At 42.8% G+C, this 22,554-nt stretch overlaps 1 protein-coding gene across 1 annotated transcript; it reads left to right on the plus strand.

The window, feature by feature from the left end:
- The first annotated feature begins 11,864 nt into the window (after positions 1-11,864).
- On the plus strand, positions 11,865-15,770 carry LOC143018346 (uncharacterized). The gene is made up of 3 exons (XM_076173705.1): positions 11,865-12,411; positions 13,347-14,702; positions 14,808-15,770. The coding sequence occupies exons 1-3, from the start codon at positions 11,977-11,979 to the stop codon at positions 15,342-15,344; spliced, it is 2,328 nt and encodes a 775-aa protein (XP_076029820.1). The 5' UTR covers positions 11,865-11,976; the 3' UTR covers positions 15,345-15,770.
- Positions 15,771-22,554: the final 6,784 nt, after the last annotated feature.

Genomic DNA, 22,554 nt, shown 5'->3' on the forward strand with positions numbered 1-22,554 from the left:
CACAATGCGTAAATTATACGAAATTTGTATCCTGTTCAACGGTTCCTGGCCCCTCCCCACTCCTCGGTCGCCCTTTGCCCCCTCCACTTTTTTGAGATGAGAGGGGTGGAGCCGTTTCCATGGCGACACATGGGACAGGGGCGACCGAGTGGTAGAGACACCGTGTCCCCAAGGGAGTCGTCGATGTCCAGTCCCTAGGTCCCGCCGGAGAAACTCCAGCGATGCCACAAAGTCCCTGATACTGTGGGCGTGCGGGGCATGGCCCGGGTCGGCTCTCTCCCAAAAAGCGGAAGGGCAGGTGCGCCCGGGACCTCGGGGTTAGGGGAATCCTAAATTTCGAGTTGTAGAAGAGATGATCCTCAGAAATCTCTTCCGTGTGGTCCACGTAGTCTTCGAACGCACGGACCGGGCGCAGTGGATGTGGGCGTCCTCCCTCCCGGAAGGATTGTATTCTGAGAGGGCCGATCATGTCGTCCGCTCGGCCGTTCCTGGCCAGGAATGTTGGTGATGGAGAGAGGGTTAGGGCCGAGCTGTCCTCCTCCAGTTTGGAGACGGACGGGTGGCGGGTGATTGCCGCCAGCTGTGAAGCCCTGTAGTCCGTAGTCAAGGCGAGCAGAAAGGCGACGCGTCGAGGGAAGTGTTCTTCCTCCATAATGGCCCTTTCGAACGCCAGGTACTGCAGAACACGATGCAAGGACCAGGCCAGGACCGGTTGATGTCTCGGCTCTCTCGAGGCGCTGATCCCCTTCATTAGGAGGGTTCACGCCCTCTGTGGCACTCGGATGTTCATGCCAAAGCGTAGCGGATCAGTGAGGGCTGTATAGTGAGGCAAGATAGTCGCCGGTGCCCTGTTGGTGGAGGTAGCCAGCCAAGTCAGGAAGTCCGGGACCATGCTGGCGGAGATGGTCACCATCGCGCGTCTCCGAAGGCAGTTCCGGAATCTCCGTCAGCAGGACCCACACTGCCGCACTGAGGACGGAAGGTGAGCTCTGAGCATCTTGTCTGCTGCCTCTGTAGAGAAGAGTTGGCTGAGAGCTCCCCGTAGAAACTCCAATTATCAAGTTGGAGTGACGCTTGGAGAGGCGCGGTAAGGCTGTTGGCTAGGCAGGCTGACCCCAGTAGAAGGGGAGAAGGGTCATATCTCATTAGCTCCCCGAACCACGGCTGGGTTGGCCAGTAGGGAGCTATCAGGAGGACCTGACCCTTGAAGGATCTGAGGGTCTGCATCACCTTCAGGAGGACTAGTGTCGCTGGAGGAGGAAAATGAATACGTACCTCCAGCTGTTCCAGTCCTCCGTGAAGGCGTCTGGGCCTCCTGTGCGTGTCCTTTGGATGCAGGTGAGGTAAAGGGGGAGCTGGGTCGTGTTTGGGGAGGCAAACAGGTCCACCTCTGGGGTGCCGTAGCGGAGGGAGAACGACTCGAACACTTGTGGGCGTAGTTGCTACACTACGTAGATCTCTTGAAACCTGGATAGAGCGACCGGCGTAGGGCCCCCGACCGAAGCCAGGGACGCAACAACCTGTGGAGTGCTGAGGGTATCGGCCCGGGCAGGTCACGCGGGAGAAGCAGTATGCTCCTGTCGACCTCCCGTACCAGCCGTCGGCGCCCCAAGCGGCTCAGTGGAAGGGCCGGGGTCGCGAAGTTGAGGCAACCCCCCCCCCCGCCACCGAAGGAGGGAGGACGTGTGAGAGAAGCACGCTCTTTTGGCGCAGGGGAGCACCCGAAGGACGCTGACTGTGTCCCACTCAATCCCGAGCCAATAAAGTCTCTGTGTGGGAGCAAGGGCAGACCCGTCCCAGTCCACCCCGAACTCCACGTCCGCCAACACACTCAGAGCCACTGAGATGTCGGCCGATGCACCCTCCCCGGTGGGCAAATGCATCAACTAGCCGTCTAGGAACATGAGTGTGGAGACGCTTGCTTCCGTCCAACGTACGCCTACCACTCTCACTAGTTTCGTGAAGATCCTCGGGGTAAGCGAGAAACCGAAAGGGAGTATGCGAGGCCAAGTTCGTTTCCGAGCGACCTCGTCAGTGGGCGTTAGTCAAGAGGCTTCGTCCTGGGTGAAGACGTTCCCTGAGCGTCTCCCACGAAGACGGGCCTGGACCCTCGGTATGTATCCAACTCACCCCAAGTCTTCCCGCGGGAAGTCCTCGAAGCCCGTGGCGAGCGTCTTCATCCAATAGTGTGCTATGGCAATTTGTGACGTCTCATCACCCACAAGCGGACTTCTATATATCTAATACCTAGTGACATCATGTGATTATACTGTGACGTCACCGGATTGATCATGGCGCCATAGGATCGTCTCGTGACGTCACAGGGACACAAATTGACGTCATAGGACTACATGGTGACGTCAATTTATCACATAATGACGTCATCTTATCATACCGTGACATCACTGAGTCACAGTGAGCGTTGAAATAAATTTTGACATGGTAAAATTCTGGACCATCATGACTGTAGATTAAATTAAGTTGAATAGGAAAAGTCATGTTCATTTCGACCTAAGTCACAGTGAGCGTCGAAATTAATTTTAACATGGTAAAATTCTCGACCATCATGACTGTAGATTAAATTAAGTTGAATAGGAAAAGTCATGTTCATATTGACCTGAGTCACAGTGGGCGTTGAATTAGTTTAACATGGTAAAATTCTTGACCATCATGACTACAGATTAGCTTAAGTTGAATAGGAAAAGTCATGTTCATTTCGACCAAAGTCACAGTGAGCGTCGAAATAAATTTTTACATGGTAAAATTCTTGACCATCATGACTTTAGATTATATTAAGTTGAATAGGAAAAGTCATGTTCATTTCGACCTAAGTCACAGTGAGCGTCGAAATTAATTTTAACATGGTAAAATTCTCGACCATCATGACTGTAGATTAAATTAAGTTGAATAGGAAAAGTCATGTTCATGTTGACCTGAGTCACGGTGGGCGTTGAATTAGTTTGACATGGTAAATTTATTGACCATCATGACTACAGATTAGCTTAAGTTGAATAGGAAAAGTCATGTCCATTTCCACCTGAGTCACGGTGAGCGTCGAAATTAATTTCAACATGGTAAAATTCTCGACCATCATGACTGTAGATTAAATCAAGTTGAATAGGAAAAGTCATGTTCATGTTGACCTGAGTCACAGTGGGCGTTGAATTAGTTTAACATGGTAAAATTCTTGACCATCATGACTACAGATTAGCTTAAGTTGAATAGGAAAAGTCATGTTCATTTCGACCTAAGTCACAGTGAGCGTCGAAATTAATTTTAACATGGTAAAATTCTCGACCATCATGACTGTAGATTAAATTAAGTTGAATAGGAAAAGTCATGTTCATGTCGACCTGAGTCACAGTGGGCGTTGAATTAATTTAACATGGTAAAATTCTTGACCATCATGACTACAGATTAGCTTAAGTTGAATAGGAAAAGTCATGGTCATTTCGACCTAAGTCACAGTGAGCGTCGAAATCAATTTTAACATGGTAAAATTCTCGACCATCATGACTGTAGATTAGCTCAAGTTGAATAGGAAAAGTCATGTCCATTTCCACCTGAGTCACGGTGAGCGTCGAAATTAATTTTAACATGGTAAAATTCTCGACCATCATGACTGTAGATTAGCTTAAGTTGAATAGGAAAAGTCATGGTCATTTCGATCTGAGTTACAGTGAGCGTTGAAATTAATTTCAACATGGTAAAATTCTTGACCATCATGACTATATATTAGCTTAAGTTGAATAGGAGAAGTCATGTCCATTTCGACCTGTGTTTTTTTTTTTCAAGGTCAAGGCATTTTATTTATGTAATACCTAGCACTTTGCGCCAACTTAAACTGTACTATTTAAAACCGATTTTCCTCTTCTCATTACACTAAATGATTGTAGTTTCTTTGAACTAATTTATACTCATTTTAACTAACACTAGACTCCCTAAGTCTAAAGTTCTTTTGTGTTTTACTTGGGGGTGGAACATCAGGTAAGTCATCTTTAAACTCAAGCCAAGTGAAGTTGATAAGAGGTTGGCTGTGGCTCATGAGAAGGGCTGGGTGTTTTTTTTTTTTTTTTTTCTTTTTCTTTTTTTGGCTTAAGAAACCTGGAAGGAGGGTGGTGCCGTGAGGCGTTAGAAGACCATTGAAGCTCGGAGGTATGGGGCTGCCGAGGCCTGATGATCCTCGGGGAGCCACCCTCCGTATCATAAGACACGTCCCCTTGTCCTCCAAGAGGCCCGGGTTCTTACCACGGACGACTTGAGGACGTATGGGGAACGGAGTACGAGTGGAAAAGGTCAAAGTCTACGCCTAGGGCCTGACAAAGAAAGTTATAAGGCGTTAAAGGACGCCTCGGGGCGTCACCCTCCGTATCATAGGACACGTCCCCTTGTCCTCCGAGAGGCCCGGATTCTTACCACGGACGACTCGAAGACGTATGGGGAACGGATTACGAGTGGAAAAGGTCAAAGTCTACGCCTAGGGCCTCACAAAGGGAGCCATTAAGGCGTTAGAGGACCATTATTGGTCGGATGTATGGGGCTGCCGAGAGGCCTGATGACCCTCGGGGGCACCCCCTCCGTACCATAGGACACGTCCCCCTGTCTTCCGAGAGGCCCGGGTTCTTACCACGGACGACCCGAAGACGTATGGGGAACGGATTACGATCGTATAAGGTCAAAGTCTACGCCTAGGGCCTGACGAAGCAAGCTATGAGGCTGTTAGAGGACCATTGATGACCGGAGGTTTGGGGCTGCCGAGAGGCCTGATGACCCTGGGGGGCGCCACACTCCGTACCATAAGACACGTCCCCCTGTCTTCAAAGAGGCCCGGGTTCTTACCACGGACGGCCTGGAGACGGGGACGTATTGCGATCGTATATGGTCAAAGTCTACGCCTAGGGCCTGATACAAACCGTGAGGCAATAGAGGACCGATGATGGTCGGAGGTATGGCGCTGCCGAGAGGCCTGAAGACCCTGTGGGGCGCCACACTCCGTACCATAAGACACGTCCCCCTGTCTTCAAAGAGGCCCGGGTTCTTACCACAGACGGCCTGGAGACGGGGACGTATTGCGATCGTATATGGTCAAAGTCTACGCCTAGGGCCTGATACAACCCGTGAGGCAATAGAGGACCGATGATGGTCGGAGGTATGGCGCTGCCGAGAGGCCCGATGACCCTGGGGGGCGCCACACTCCGTACCATAAGACACGTCCCCCTGTCTTCAAAGAGGCCCGGGTTCTTACCACGGACGGCCTGGAGACGGACGTATTGCGATCGTATATGGTCAAAGTCTACGCCTAGGGCCTGAAACAAACCGTGAGGCAATAGAGGACCGATGATGGTCGGAGGTATGGCGCTGCCGAGAGGCCTGATGACGTCCCCCTGTCTTCAAAGAGGCCCGGGTTCTTACCACGGACGGCCTGGAGACGGACGTATTGCGATCGTATATGGTCAAAGTCTACGCCTAGGGCCTGAAACAAACCGTGAGGCAATAGAGGACCGATGATGGTCGGAGGTATAGCGCTGCCGAGAGGCCTGATGACCCTGGGGGGCGCCACCCTCCGTACCATAAGACACGTCCCCCTGTCTTCCGAGAGGCCCGGGTTCTTACCACGGACGGCCTGAAGACGGGGACGGATTGCGATCGTATATGGTCAAAGTCTACGCCTAGGGCCTGAAACAATCCGTGAGGCAATAGAGGACCGATGCTGGTCAGAGGTATGGCGCTGCCGAGAGGCCTGATGACCCTGGGGGGCGCCACACTCCGTACCATAAGACACGTCCCCTGTCCTCCGAGAGGACCCGGGTTGTTTACCAGGGACGGCTCGAAGACGGGGACGGATTGTGCTCGTAGAAAATCAAAGTCGAAGAATGGGACAAACCAGCAGCCAAGCGGAAAGCGATAAAACTAACAGACGATTAACCAGCAGGAAACGGGACCGCCTGCTCCCATGTGGGCAGCGAGTTAACCACTCCGTCCCGTTTCCGCGATCTAAGTGACGCGACGCCCGGCTCGAGCTAGCCGGGTAAGAAGGGAGGGGATAGGGAGGGGGAGGTGGGGTCGACAATGCGCATGCCTGCACAGAGCCGGGAATTTTAAATTTCCGATGATTTTGGCGGAAAATTCAAACCACACTCAACCTTCGGGAAATGGCCATATGACCAGGAGTGTGGTATGGGATTATCGCTATAGCTTCGCTGTGCAGGTTTCTTTCAGCCGATAAGAGACGGGTTTTATATCCTCATATTTACAACATTATTCTCGGGCTGTACAAAATTATTAAGTTGACAAACGGTCTATTTTTTTTTTTTTTCAAACACTCAACCTTAACTTAAATTTTACATGCTATTATGATGATGTAGTTATTACCAAATGCATTCCGCACGCAGGGTTGCCAGATCGTGCCACAAATGACATTTTGGCAAAAATAATTGACGCGAGAAAATACCATATTCTGTGGTCGGATTGCTATTCTTTGCCATAAACTACCTGTACCCCCTATTTTCACTCAATATTATTGATAACATTCAATATGATTTTTTTTTTATACTTGCACATTATACAATCCTTAAACTCAATGCCAGTAGCCATCCCTTAGTTCATGAAAAAAAGGTATGGAATTGTGTGCTTCTCATTTCCAGCGACGTGGTGTTTGGCTGTTGTGCGCATGCGCACATGACCGAGATAAGAAGCTGCACGCTAGGTAGAGCAGTGAGCACTGTCGCTCACGCAGTGCCGACCCTGATCAGCAAGTGTAAAGTATTTTTCTTTTTAACTCGGCGTGTGTTTTTACTAATGACCTAATAGACTATTAATGATATACATACACACGACTCGTGGCGCAGTGGTTAGAGTTCCCGGATGCCACTACGGCGGTCCAGGTTCGAATCCCGCCCAGGGCTGAAATGATTTCAGTACCGCTGCGCTGCGGGCCGTTACTCCAACTCTCGTGGGCGGGGAGTTAGGAGTGTGTGTGTGTATAAGGTTACAGCATTACCCTTAGGTCGGTCATATATGAGCTCTGAGCTCACTTCCGAGAGGGAAATAGCTGTCACTCTGGAGTCCAACACGTGATCCAAGACCATTGTAAATTACACATACAAAAACGCGCGCGCACACACACACTCACACACACACACACACACACACACACACACACACACACACACACACACACACACATATATATACATATATATATACATATACATATATGTATATATGTATATATATATGTATATATATACATATATATATATACATATATATATACATAAATATATATACATATATATATATATATGTGTATATATATATATACATATATATATATATATATATATATATACATATATTTATATTTCTTTTAAGGGAGGGGATATTGTCAAGTGTATGTATAACTTTTCTTTTTATGCTGTTTCGTTTTACACAATGTTATTTTTTTTTTCCTGAAGCAGAATACTACTAATTTTAGCTGCTACCCGCCACCGCCCTGTAGATGAGCAAGTCATCCCTCGTCAGTGGACTAGACACTGTCTTCCGCGTCCCCGGTGTTGAGGCTTTGCAATGACGTCACTGAAAATCCCCGTCCACCACATTTGACATTTAGCTTTCCCCGTGTCGTTATGTTGTTACATTGTTTATGTTTAGCACTTAGTGGCCACAACTTAAGTATAACAATGATAAGTGTTTCATCGTGACTGAAACTAGTGTGAGGTACCTGGATGCTAGTAAAACCAGTTTGTTAGATGTAGAAAAAGAAGTACCATACCTTGGCATCCACTTACAAGACATGGGAGATTGTTCACGTAGGCATTTTTTTTTTTTTTTTTTTTTTTGTACACAAGCCATCCAGCCTGAAGTAGTGACTTTAATTCAGACAGAAAGAAAATGAGATGCTCCAGGGTGCAAATTTGGAGCTTCAGTGGTGGATAAGGAAGTATTGACCAATTTATAGAAAAATAGGATCGTGAGGACTGTTAAGATAGGAGACGGCAGTGCTCTCACCAATAAAGTATGCAGGATACGTAGCCATGATATGCTTTCATTAACCTCGTCATTACAAAGGGGTGTCACAGAGTGATACCCGGGCGACAGGCAGAATAGTTAGTAAATGTATATAAGTTGTTTCTACCCACTTCCAAATTGAATCTATTTCCTGACAATTTGAGACCATTGTTTCTTGTCCGATTCTCATTCAGTGTGAAACGTTTGATGTTGTCAATTTCCTTTAGAATATGTCAATGTCTTTAATGAGATTCGGTGACCATACAGAAACAGCATATTCCAAATGTAGACGAACTAACGACTTGTTAATGAGAGGTGGACTTTTGAAGTAAAAAGATCGCGCAATCAGCCCTAGAATCTTATTTGCTTTCTCTCTCAGAGGCTGAAATACATTCCTTAGATGATTTGAGATCGTTACTGATAATTACGCCGAGATCCTTTTCGCCATCCATTTTTGTTAACGAATTTCCAAATAACTTGTAATCGTGCCTACTGTTATTTCTACCTATGTTCATAACCTTGCATTTACTTGTGTTAAATTTCATTAGCCACTCTTCAGACCATTGCTGTAGTTTATGTAAATCTTCTTGAATATCTAATTGGTTTAAATGATTATTTGCCATTCCGCACAGTTTTGTATCATCAGCAAATTTGGAGACAATACATCTTAACCCGTGGTCTATATCATTTATATATACTATGAATAGAAGTGGCCCAAGAACGGAACCCTGAGGAACTCCACTTGTAACATTTTTCCATCTAAAAGTTTTGCCATCTAAAACAGCTCTCTGTTTTCGATCATTCAACCAATTACTAGTCCAACTTAATAGGCTACCACTTATTCCGTGTGAAGCTAATTTAGTAAATAGACTTTCGTGTGGGACGATATCAAAAGCTTTTGCAAAGTCTAGATCTATTAAATCTATACAATTTCTTTCGTCATAATTCGATATGACTGTTGTAGAATTCGAGTAAGTTAGTCACGCAAGAACGTTTCCGTCTGAATCCATGCTGGCTATCATTTATCAAACAATTACTTTCTAAATGATGTTCTATAGCATCTCTGATGATAGTTTCCATCATTTTCCTACGATTGAAGCCAAACTTATAGGCCTATAGTTATTTGGTTTCTTTTTGTCACCTTTTTTGAATATGGGAGTGACATTAGCTAGCTTCCATTCTCTTGGGACATCTCCAGATATAAGGGATTTCTTGAAAATAATTTCTAATGGAACAACAATCTCATTTTTCATTTCCTTTAAGATTCTTGGATGCCAATCGTCAGGCCCAGGTGTTTTATTAACTTTGAGTTTTTCGTCTCACTTTCTCAACATACTCTAGGTAAGGCAGTTACCCTGTCATTTGTGGTGCAAAGTTTCTCCATTGGGCTCGATCTCTGTACCTCTCTTCATCTTCTATCGTCTCCATTTTCTCTCCTCTCATTTCTGTTGCTTCTCTGATTCCATCCTTCCATCTTTTACTGTCTCTCCCTCTCGGCCTTGTCCCTCTCAGTGCCCAGAGGTAATACCTTGGAGGGTACCTTTCTATGTCCATCCTCATCACGTGTCCATACCATCTCAATTTACTTCTCTCCACAAATGTTAATATTGGCTCCACACCAAGGTCCATCCTGGACATCAGCATTTTTCCTCCGGTCTCCCCTGGGGCGTAGGACTCGCTTGTCTGCCGCTTGAATCTTACTCTTTAGCTTAGCTGTCAACGTCCATATTTCTGATCCATAAGTTAACTAAGGCCTTAGTATCGTTTTATATACACTTTTTTTTTTTTTTTTTTTTTTTTTTTTTTTTTTTTTTTTTACCGTAGTAAGTTCACCCTAGACTTTTCACAGGTTAGTTTGGAGTTCACTTTGAGGTGATTCGTTTACGAATACTGAGCTAAAATAGTTGTTTAAAATATGGCATATTCCTTCAGTTGAATATTCAAGTTGACTGTTAGCAGATAATTCACAGGGGAACACTTTTTCAGTAACTTTGAGTTGCATTGGATATTTTAACGGATTTTGAAAGAGTTTTAGGCGCTGATTTCAAATCTGAAATTAGTTTTTCTCTACAAGCTCTAGTTTGTATGCAATTTGAGGTTAATGAAATTGTACATATGTGAACTTGCGTAAACCATGTATAAGCATTTTAACGTCCATATATATAGATAGCTTCTAATATTTTGATCATTCTTCTTTTGTTTCAGTTCAAACATGGCTTCCAGAATGAGACATCATTGCAGAAACAAGCCTGATGCCTTCTGCTACATATGTGGATGCTACACACTCAATCGTCAGAGACGTAACATGTCCTCGTTCGTCAAGCGTGCCTACAAGGCATATTTTGAAGTTCATCTTGGTGATCAAGACAAGCAATGGGCTCCTCATGTTGTGTGCCACAATTGTGAGGAAATGCTTCGAGACTGGACCAAAGGAAAACGCAAAGGTCTGCCTTTTGGAGTTCCAATGATTTGGCGCGAACCCACCAACCATGTAACTGACTGTTATTTCCGCATGGTAAACACAACGGGTGTTGGGAAGAAAAACCGACATAAGATTACGTATCCGAACATTCCCTCATCTATTCGGCCTGTTCCGCACTCTGAAGAAGTACCTGTTCCAGTTTTCAAAGGCTTGCCTTCATTGGACGATAAAGACATTGGACATGATACAAGCCAGCAAGACAGTTGTGACAGTGAATTGTCAGAAAAGTGTTCACAATCGGAGGACTGTTCTTCAGACACTGAACCTTTCCCCGTCCCTAAGCCTCTTCCCCAGGCTGAACTGAATGATTTAGTGCGGGATTTAGGTCTTTCAAAGAAAGCAGCAGAGCTTTTGGCATCAAGATTACAAGGCAGAAATCTTGTTGATCACTCTGTTAAAGTACCATATTTCAGAAAGCGTGACCAGCTTTTTGTGACCTTCTTTTCAAAAGACAGACAGTTTGTTTACTGCCATGACATCCCAGGGCTTCTCAAAGAACTGGGTGTACCTTACTATAGTCCTGCTGAATGGAGTATCTTTTTAGACAGTTCAAAACGCAGTCTAAAGTGTGTTCTTTTACATAATGGCAATGTTTATGGAGCAGTACCTGTCGGTCACTCAGTGCATTTGCGGGAAGACTATGATGATATGAGAATGGTCATGGACTTATTAAAGTATCATGAGCACAATTGGATAATTTGTGTAGACTTAAAGATGGTCAACTTTCTTCTTGGACAACAGAAAGGTTTCACCAAGTTTCCATGTTTCCTCTGTATGTGGGACAGCCGAGCACGAGACAGACATTGGGTCCAGAAGGACTGGCCTATTCGTGACACCCTTGAAGCAGGCATGCCAAATATCATACAAGACCCAATTGTAAACAGAGATAAGATCATCTTTCCTCCTCTTCACATCAAATTAGGTTTGATGAAACAATTTGTCAAGGCACTGGAAACCGAAGGTGAATGTTTCCAACACATCATCACAGCTTTACCAGGGTTATCATTTGAGAAGATCAAAGCAGGCGTGTTTGATGGCCCACAGATTCGAACCCTAATTCGTGATGATCAGTTTGTTGCTAAAGGCCTGTCTACACGAGCGGGCCTGATCGGCGGGTTTGCCCGTTAACCCATTCAACTCCGATGACAAGATGTCTCGTCATTTGGTCAAATAAAACAAAAAATCATAAAACACCAAAATGTTTGATCAAACACCAGAAAAATATGACGTCAGTCCTCGCTTCGCTCGCAGTGGAGCGAGGACTGATGTCATATTTTTCTGGTGTTTGATCAAACATTTTGGTGTTTTATGATTTTTTGTTTTATTTGACCAAATGACAAGACATCTTGTCATCGGAGTTGAATGGGTTAACGGGCAAATTCTCGCGGGCCTGCCCGTGAATGTTGTCCACACGACCGAAGTGATGAACAGCTGGGCCTGCCCGACGATGTTGCCAGTAGCGGGTGGAGTGCTGTACGAGAACCATGGTGCCTAGCATTGTCAAGAAAAAGATTTTGTGCTCTATGATAATAGCTGTGTGTCTCAAGAAGAAAAAGAAGAAAAGGATATGGTGTAAAGATTGGTTAAAGAAAAGAAGTATGTTTGGAAGCACTGCAACAATACTTCATGAACTACAAAGTAGTGAGGAACACGACTTCAGAAATTACCTGAGGATGAATGTAAGCACTTTTTACATCTTATTATCAAAGGTGGAGCCGTACATAGTGAAGAAAGACACAGTTATGAGAAACAGCATTACAGCAGAAGCTCGTCTGGAAGCAACTCTGCGATATTTAGCAAGTGGGTCTTCTTATTCGGAGTTGCAGTACAGTACACGCATATCAACGCAAAGTTTGTCCCGCATAATACCAGAAACATGTAGGGCCATATACGAGGTGCTGAAGGCTGACTACTTACAGGTTAGTGAATCTGTTATAAACATGTTACGTGTAAATAATGTAAATATGTACCTGTGTTATGTTAATCACATGATTTATGTAACTGTAAATAAATAAGACTCAATTATGTATTATATTTTTATTATAATTATTATTGATTTGATAACGTTTGATAACGTTGGGTGTTATAGCATTTAAACTAATGAAACATATATAAATGATTGGGAATATTGTATTGTGTAATACATAATTGACTTAATTGCATACAATGCACATTCAAAACAATAAACAGACCATGCACTAGGAAAGAAATTAATATAATTCTGAACAAACTTAATGAACTTTTTGAGCGCTTATATAGATACATACAAATATGTATGTGATGTCGCTATACTTACATTTTGTCCAATACCTTTACCAAATAATAAAATTATTACATGATGACAGTTATTCTACGATCTTAGTAGACGAGGAAAGCCTTCCAAGTCGACCGAGAAAAATTATATCCTGAACTAACTTCTGAGCGTAAATCTGATTTTCACTATTCATTTCTTTAAGATTATTTGCAACCACAGTTCCGAAAGCAGAAAACACATTTTCTGTTTGAGACAATGATTTAAGTTCGTCATAAGCCTTTTGCATTAGTTGAGTTTCATCAATAATCGTTTTGCGTGGCTTTTTTGCTGGTCGTGCATGAGAAGGTCCTGGCGCATGCGGGTCTGACACCACATGTTGACCAGGTGGGATGTCAGCAGTTCCAGGTGTTACCTCGGAAGCATCAGCAGCAGCCAACAGTGGGTCATTAAAGATCTAGAATATAAGAAACTGTGTTACTTATGGTTATGTCATTGAATTACGTAATTAGGCAGTTATAGATCGAATTTTTTATAGGAAAACATTACCAGTACCATTCTCCTTATTTTTTTTTTTTTTTTTTTTTTTTTTACGTTTGACAGATCCCTACAACCCCAGATGAGTGGATGCGTGTGGCACATGGCTTCAAAACACGGTGGAATTTCCCGAACTGCGTCGGAGCCATTGATGGGAAGCATATCTTGATAAGACCTCCGCCTGACAGTGGCTCCTATTTCTATAATTACAAAGGCAGCCATAGTATAGTTCTCATGGCTATTTGTGATGCTAATTGTGAATTTTTATATGTTGATATTGGCTGCAATGGGCGAGTGTCGGACGGTGGTGTGTGGGATAATACACTTATCAGTAGCCGTATTGTCACAGATACAGCAGGTCTCCCTGCTGTATCTGTGTCTGTATCTGTATCTGTATCTGTATCTGTATCTATTTTCAACATCTATATGAGTGATATGGCCACCACAACCTCCAGAAAGTTTGGATATGCAGACGATTTTGCAATGGCCTACCAATCAAACAAGATTGAACAGCTAGAAAATACAATATCAGAGGACCTGCAAACAATACAAAAATACTTTGAGAAATGGTATCTGCAAATGAACACAAACAAAACTGTGTCAACACTGTTTCACCTAAACAATAAACAAACTGACAAAACTCTGGATATTAAAATAAACAACCAAACCCTCCCAGCCGACAAAACCCCCAAGTACCTTGGTATAACCCTAGACAGGACTCTAACATATAAAAAGCATATAGAAAACACAGCGCACAAATTGAACAAAAGAAACTGCTTGATCAGAAAACTAGCTGGAACCACCTGGGGAGCAAAACAAACAGTGCTTAAAACCGCAGCACTTGCCCTGTGCTACAGTGTAGCAGAATATGGGGGCCCAGTGTGGGCTCAGAGTGCACACACAAATAAAATTGACAATAAACTCCACGCAACCATGCGGATAATATCAGGGGCCATTAAACCAACACCACTCATTTGGCTGCCAACGATGAGTGGCATAGCACCACCAAATATACGACGTGAGGATGCCATACAAAAACAACACCAACGCATAGACAACCTTCCAGCAGATATACCCCTCAAACAAATAATGGAGGAGGCCCCACTAACAACGAGGCTAAAATCAAGAAAACCTTTCTTTAAAACAAAAAACGAAAATTTCAACCTAAAAGAAGCCTGGCAAGAAGAATGGACAAGGAAACTACCCACTGGGGGAAACTTAGTAACAGACCCTACCGAAATACTACCTGGATTTTCCAACCTAACCAGAAGAGAATGGACACAAGCCAACAGGCTCATATCACAACAAGGCAAAACAGCCGTTAACCTGCATCGCTGGGGCTACAAAGACTCCCCAATGTGCCCATCTTGTCATAATTCGCCCCAAGATACAGATCATCTCGTACTGCACTGCCCAATCACAGCAGTGCCAGGGGGTTACCAGACTATCTATGAAGCAAATCAAACATTCATAGACTGGCTAGCAAATACAAAGTTGGAGGTGTAAGAAAGCCATACGATACTACTACTAGCAGGTCTCCCTAGCGATGCAAAACCTCAAGGAAGTGACAGAATGCTACCATACGTATTTGTGGCAGATGACGCTTTCCCCTTGCAACGCCACATTTTGAAACCGTTCTCTCACCAGACCCAAAGTAATGAGGAACGCATTTTTTCTTATCGCCTATCTAGGGCTAGACGTACAGCAGAGAACTCCTTTGGGATTTTAGCTAATAGATTTAGAATCTTTCTGTCACCCATAAACCTATCTCCAAACAAGGTTGAGGTGGTAGTATTAGCATGTACTGCCTTACATAACTTTCTTAGACGTGATCATGTCACGCAATATACGCCTGAGGGGTCTTTGGATTGTGAGGATGTTGCAAGATGTACAATCCTCCCTGGTACATGGCGTGAAACTCCGGACTTGTTGCAGCTACAAAGAAAACGACGGAACACAAGTAGAGAAGCTCAAAGTGTACGCCATGACTTTATGGAATATTTCAAAAATGAAGGTGCAGTGTCATGGCAGTACAAAGCTGTGCAAAATCATTCCACCACTTAAATATTTTCCTTTCTTCATTATCACACTTATGACTACATATACTGAAATGGCAAATCCTCTTCACAACATGTATAGGCTATAGTAGTATAGTACATGTATGAACTTCTATGCAATATTTTGTTACAAACTGATTATTTCTATAACTAATTTTGTTTTGCAATAAAAACACAGATAATGTTATCTGAAGGTGTCATTTATATATTATTTTGTGTAAAATAAAATGTATAGTTCCATTAAATAACAGATGCAGTTATGTATTATGAATAACCTTTATTGATTCAATTTTCACTAACTTCTTAAACACAATGGGTATTGCTCGTATCAGCCATACTACTGAACTTCTCCAAGTTATCTATTAATAAAATCAAAGTCAGGTTAATTGCAATAAAAATTATTAACCATGCAGTTCACTATTCACGAGAGAGAGAGAGAGAAAACTTAGTCTTACCTCATAATCAGATGTTTCTCCGGAAGACGTATCCTCACCATTCCCAGTGTTTTGGCTTGTGTCCAAGTTTGACGATGAAGGTCTTGGATTTTCACTGTCATGGAGGAAAATCAGGTCATAGAAGCACCACAATTTAGGTACATAGATATCATCACTCCCAGCTCCTGACTTCTGTGAATTCTTTACTTTCTTGCATTCACGCCGATATTGGTTACGCAGCGTGTCTATTTTCTTTTTTATGTCATCCGTCGTAACGGAAGTACCATGCTCTCTCATCTCCGCGGCAATAGCCTTCACTGCTGTTATGCGTTTGTCTCTGTTCTTATAGCATTTCAGCTTCACATTCCATAAACATGGATTCTTACGATAAAGGTCAATCAAAGTACTAGTAAGTGCTTTAGACCAATAAATTGTTGGTGGCTTACTAGAGTTATCCTGGGCTGCCATCGTTAAATGTTCACTGTGCTACTATGCCGTGGAATGTGGGATGAAGGCCCGCTGTGGGTTCACGATATTATCTTGCGTCTGGCAGGGTAGAAACTCCAGCTACCGGGCACCAGCTCAGTGATTTCGCTCGGCGGCCTTTCGGGCAATTTGATCGTTTGCCCGTCAAATATGCCCGTTAACGGGCAAGCCCGCCGATCAGGCCCGCTCGTGTAGACAGGCCTTAAGATGACCGCTTTAGAAAGGGCAGCATGGTTATCCTTTGTGGCAGTCGTTCAGAACTTCCTTGGAAACAATAAGGCGGAGAACTACAGTGAACTTGTGAACAGAATGCTCCTCGCTTTTCGTGATCTCGGGTGCAACATGAGCATCAAGCTTCATTTTTTGAACATCCACCTTGATCAGTTCCCTGACAACCTGGGGGCTGTGAGTGACGAACAAGGAGAACGATTCCACCAAGACCTAAAGATCATGGAAGAACGCTACCAAGGGCGCTGGGACAAAAGTATGATGGCTGACTACTGCTGGAGCATTAAACGAAATTGCCCAGATGAAATGTACAAACGCAAAAGCTACAAACGCAAATTCCTGCCTGAAAAAATACACAAAGAAATTGATAAGCTTCCATCAGCTGTGGTGATGTTCTGAAGGATGCTAATCTAACTTTGGGATAGATGTTCTGTTAATGATCTGTTTCTTTTGCCTTAATAAATGTACAGAAATGGCTTTCATACTGTTTTAAGATTCAAGTGAACAAAAGAATTGTGGCTGATATTGCAATTTCCTATAATAACGAAAATTTAAAAAATAAATAAAAATGTCAAATTGCATAAAATCTGTAGCTTGCAGACAAAACCCGACTTCAGATTTGAAATCAGCACACTCAAGTTGATTATAGAAAAGTCTTTTTTTAAATGCAACAAAATGAGTGTTCCCCAGTGTAATCATAATAATGGGTCAATATGATTCCTAATAACCTTTCTATCTCTAATATAACTATAGAATTCTTTGGGATTCTCTTTGGATTTATCACCGATATTCATTTTATATTGCCGTTTTCGTTTATTTATTTACTTATCTATTTATTTTTTGTTTATCTCTTTGTATTATTTCATAATTTCGATAGTCATTAGGTGCACCCGAACACTTGTATTTCTTATAAGCCTTTCTCTTTTTAGCATGACTTTTTCAATTTCTTTGTCAAACCATTTTGGGTGAGCCTAATTTGAGGGGCGTCTGTCCCCCTGGATTGGTAGAGCCGTGCCAAATGGATACACACACTTCGCAGTTAAATTTTCGCGGGCTTTGGTGTCCATAAAAATGCCTAAGTGGTAACTTTCATTGCTTGCCTTATCAGTACTGGTTATATTTTTTCTGTGAATGACATATTTACACCATGTGCATATATCATACAGCCCCGGTAAGTTTTTGTGTATCCATTTGGCACACCTCTTGCTCTTGCGTTATGATTGTTGAAATTAGATAAGGAAAGTGACGTCATTATATTTCTGTACGTGGTAGTTTAGAAACAAAAATTGTGTTGTTTAGGTATAAATGAAAACTGTGATGGTATACACGACTCGTATGATAGAGAAGGAAGTGTCATTATGTAGGTTTTTCAAATTCATTTTAGGTTGTGGTGACTAAAAATGAAACGTACTATATACTACACCGAAGATGAGTTAGCACAGCTTGTAAACTCTGATGAGTTTCAACGTGGTTGTGATGATACGATGGAGATCGACGTTAGATCAAAGTAATCTAACCATCGCGACTGTGAATGAGGGTTCTAGGAGAATGCTCAGAAGGTCCTCATGGGGATCTGAGTGCTGTTATTACACCCTGCCTTCCCCTCTCCCTCTCACACTCGACATCCGGTTACCCACTCTCTCCCTCACAGTCTACCATCAGTGCATAGAGGCCTACGCACCCTGCCTTCCCCTCTCCCTCTCACACTCCACTTCCGTGTCCGGTCACCCCCATGTAAGGGCCACTACATTATTTCATACACAGAATATCTTTTTTCACACAGAAACGCAATTTCATCAAAGAAAGATAACTACATGCATCATTTTTACACATTATACATAAAAATGCATTTCCCCAATCACCCATTTTCATTTAGTCAGGGCAATATGTGGTCTGTACGATTGAGGTTTCATAGGTTTCGTGTGAAATGAATTGACATATGTATGTCATTTTCATAATGTTATTTTTACCAAGTTCCTCTTATATTAGGCTCAGGAACACATAATCTAATACTTTGATTTTCTGTCGAAGTTTTTTTCCATTGTTCATAGTTGTCATTTTTTGGAATTACGTTAATTTTGTATTGGCAGGACTCTACGAGCCCTATATTTATATTACAGCACCTTTATATGGACAAAAACACATGTATATATTTTATTTTATTTTTTCTACTGTATCCATTTGGATACAAACCCTCCGAAATCGCCATCTTTCCCTACGTCTACTAATCTAGGGAACGGGATGCAAGTATGAATCATCTTAGTAAGCATATATTGAAAGATTTCCCACGTCTGATCTATAAGTCTTTCGCTTAATTTAGCCTCCTAATCTGTAAGCTGAAGCTCCTGACGTGGTCCTGTGAACTGAGTTGTATTGAAATTAGGTGTTTTAGACACACAACTTTCTATTTAAATATATATATATATATATATATATATATATATATATATATATATATATATATATATATATCAGTTTGAATCTAAGTTGTGATCGCTGCATGCAATAGTCTCACCAACTTTTACATTGGTTTCCATGCTTTCGCGGCTAGTGGTCAATAGATCAGGATCTGGGCCAGATAGCGACTATCAAAACAGCGACAGTCATCATGGCGGCTTCATAAGGGCGACTTAATCAGGTGAGCGACTTTCAAAACAGCGACTGTCATAATGGCGACCGCATTATCACAGCGACTGTAACAATAGCGACTTTACTATCAACCGTTCAGAATGGTCGCAGACTTATGTTTCAATTGTTTGTGTTTTCGTGTTTGTATTTACGTGTTCAGTTGTGTTTACTTTGTGAGATAGGCTCAGAATAAAAGTAGTACAACGTTTCGTTCGTTAGAGCTTTATCGAGTAAATTTTTCATGTCGTGTGGGGTCTTTTACATGCTGAACTAAGTACTTATCACCGAGAAAATCTATCAAGCGACAACCTATATGGCCATGTTCAAGGGTCATCCAATCTATGTCAGTAAAATTGAAATCATCCATTATCAATAAGTCCCGGTTGCAGAAACTAGACAGTTCTTGAAACGACAGTTTGTCATCTAATGATAATGTTTTTGACTTATGTAATACACCTACATTCATTTTTTGTCCATTTGCTTGAGTTAATTCTACTCACAAACTATCATATGCATCCTGTTTTACTTTCTCTAAAACACAGACATGGACATTGCTTATAACGTACAACAGAACACTCCCACCTTTCTTGTGGTTTCTATCCCGAGGAAAGTATTTAAATCCCGCAATATTAAATTCAGCTTCAAACTCTCTACCATTTAACCATGTCTCGATTATTCCTGTCATATCGAAATTATCGCGTTTGATATACGCCTGTATTTCTTGGAATTTGTTCCTAATACTGGGAGCATTAAAGTACATGGTTTTAGGAAACTCGTGATTATTTCTTTTTGACTCTTCTGAGTTTCAACATCATGCCTTACGTTATAACTTTGTTCTTTATCGACACTTTGCTCGATATTGACATTTGGTCCTTCATTGACATTAAGTGCCTCATGGACATTTGCCCCATCACGGACATCTGGTCCTTCACGGTCATCCAATCTCTTATATACACCTTGAATCCTTCCGTCACCGCGTCCCACACCGGCCACCCGTCCTTCATTGACATTCTGTTCGACATCACTTCCTAAAATGATATTGTCCTCCATTGACATTATATTTTACCGTGATATTTTGTCCTTCATTATCCTTACATCCCATCGTGATATTTTGTCCTTTTGCATTTTCCTAATGTAATATTTCGTCCTCTACCGACATGACACCCTAAAAATGATGTCTTGTCTTGCACTGACATATCACTACATTATTGCTATACCCTACTCTGTTGACCATGATATCCAGCTTTATAAGCCTTCTGAAAGCGTACTAATTTTTTATATTGCCGATACATTATCTTAAAACTTAAATATAAATCACAGCAGAGAGAGAGCAATATTTTTATTATTATCTATTAATGTTTATTAAGAATATTCATTTAATCATGTATTTCAATGAGAAGGGTGCGTTTATTTTTTTGATACAAGCAAATCAATTAGCGGGACTGCGTGGCTAATGTACATATAGTTAGACACTCTATGACCCCCAGAAACAGGCTCATAGGAACCCCTGCTGTAGTATATACAAATTGTGAATAGAAGACTCAAAGAAACTAGATATGTTTCCTTAATCATATCACGGAAACAAATGTCCTTGTGCTCAAATGAAAATATCGAGTTCATAGACCTGTGGAATCACTTCTACGATCAACAAACGCTTTTTAATCGAGCTGGGTTCCAATCTAATCCAATTGGTTCTGCTAGCCTTGGTAGACTCCTTAATGATATACTAGAGGCATATATCAAAAAAGGAGAGCAGAGGGGAACTAGATCCCCATCGCACACATACATACGTATACCAACGATTTTGTGCCCCTTACAAGGGAGGTAGCCACATACTCCACTCCCATTCACCACCCCTCCCTCCCTCCCTCCCTCTTTTCTTGGCTCCCCCTGGATGACGGGTCATCCCTGCATCTCGCCCACTGCCCTGGGTCAGAAGCAATGTAGCAAGACACAGCACATCCACAGCAAGGCCGCTTCATTTAATCGGCGACCCCCCTCTCCGTCCCCTCATGCAGAAAAAGAGAAGACGGGGAAAAATACCTTCGGGCTATGTCAAAATATTTTTCACACATACTCCCTCACCTACTCCTTTCCATGTATCACAGCATCATCCATACACAACTACACTCCACTCACCCCTATCTTCGGTCCTTTCCCGTCCTTCCCGACCCCCATCGTAGAAAATAGAAATCAGGTATCCACTAAAAGTTAGCAATTAAAAGTGTTTAGTCATTGCACGTAGTTTGAGAAATAAATTCCAAGATCGGGCTGCACTGAAAATAGATATTTCTTAGCGGAATATAGTATAAAAGGGTACACGATATTCATTGACGAACGGTCATAGAGAACATGTGGCGGTGTACTTATGTAAAATCGCGCCTACAAACACAGCATACATACATACATATACCAAAGGCTTTTTCCCCCTTACACGGGGGGTAACCAAAAAGAAAAAGGCATAGAAATCACTCCCACCCATTTCAATTCCCATATATTCCACTCCCCTCCACCCTCCTCCTTCCCTCCTATCTTGGCACCTCATGGATGACGGGTCATCCCTGCATCTTGTCCACTGCCCTAGGTCAGAAGCAGTGTCGCAAGACACAGCACATCCACAGCAAGGCCGCTTCATAAATTCGGCGACCCCCCCTCTCCGTCCCCTCATACAGGAAAGCAGAAGACGGGGAGAAATCCCTTCGTTCTGCGTCAATTTTTTTCTCATACATACTTCCTCACCCCCCCCATCCCCCCACTCTCCCTCATGCATCACAGCCTCATCTATACACAACCCTTCTCTATTCACCCCTATCTTCTGTCCTCTCTCGTCCTTCTTCTAAAGACATTCCTCTCTTTTTTAAAGCCACTTTCACCCCATCCATCCATCTCATCCTTGGACGCCCCCTCAGATTCACTCCTTCCACCTCCGCCTTCCACACTTCTTTTACTAATCTTTCTTCACTCATTCTTTCCATGTGTCCAAACCATCCTAATACTCTTTCATCAACCCTATCTCCCAGCTCCGTCTTCACCCCTGTTCTCCTCCTCACTTCCTCATTTCTCACTCTATCTAGCCTAGTAACCCCTATCATACTTCTCAGACACCTCATCTCAAACACATTCAAACTCCTTCTCTCTTCCCCTCACTCAATCACTCCTTCATATAACCTCCTCCTAGCATCCATTTCCAAATGTCTATTTCTCATTACACTTTTCAATCCACCAAGGCATTTACTCGCTTCTCTCAATCTACATTCTATTTCCACCCCAACTCTCCCTTTCCAGTCACATTTGCACCCAAGCATCTGAAACTATCCACTTCCTCCAGTTTCTCATCCTTAATGCTCAATTCCAGCCTACTGTCACTCTCTCCCCTTGTACATCTCATCACCTTACTTTTGCCCACATTTATCTTCAGCTTTCTTCTTTCACACACCTTCT

Source organism: Oratosquilla oratoria, chromosome 34 (assembly GCF_046742065.1).
Source record: "Oratosquilla oratoria isolate Oo_2021 chromosome 34, ASM4674206v1, whole genome shotgun sequence".
In the NCBI taxonomy this organism is placed as follows: Eukaryota; Metazoa; Arthropoda; class Malacostraca; order Stomatopoda; family Squillidae; genus Oratosquilla; species Oratosquilla oratoria.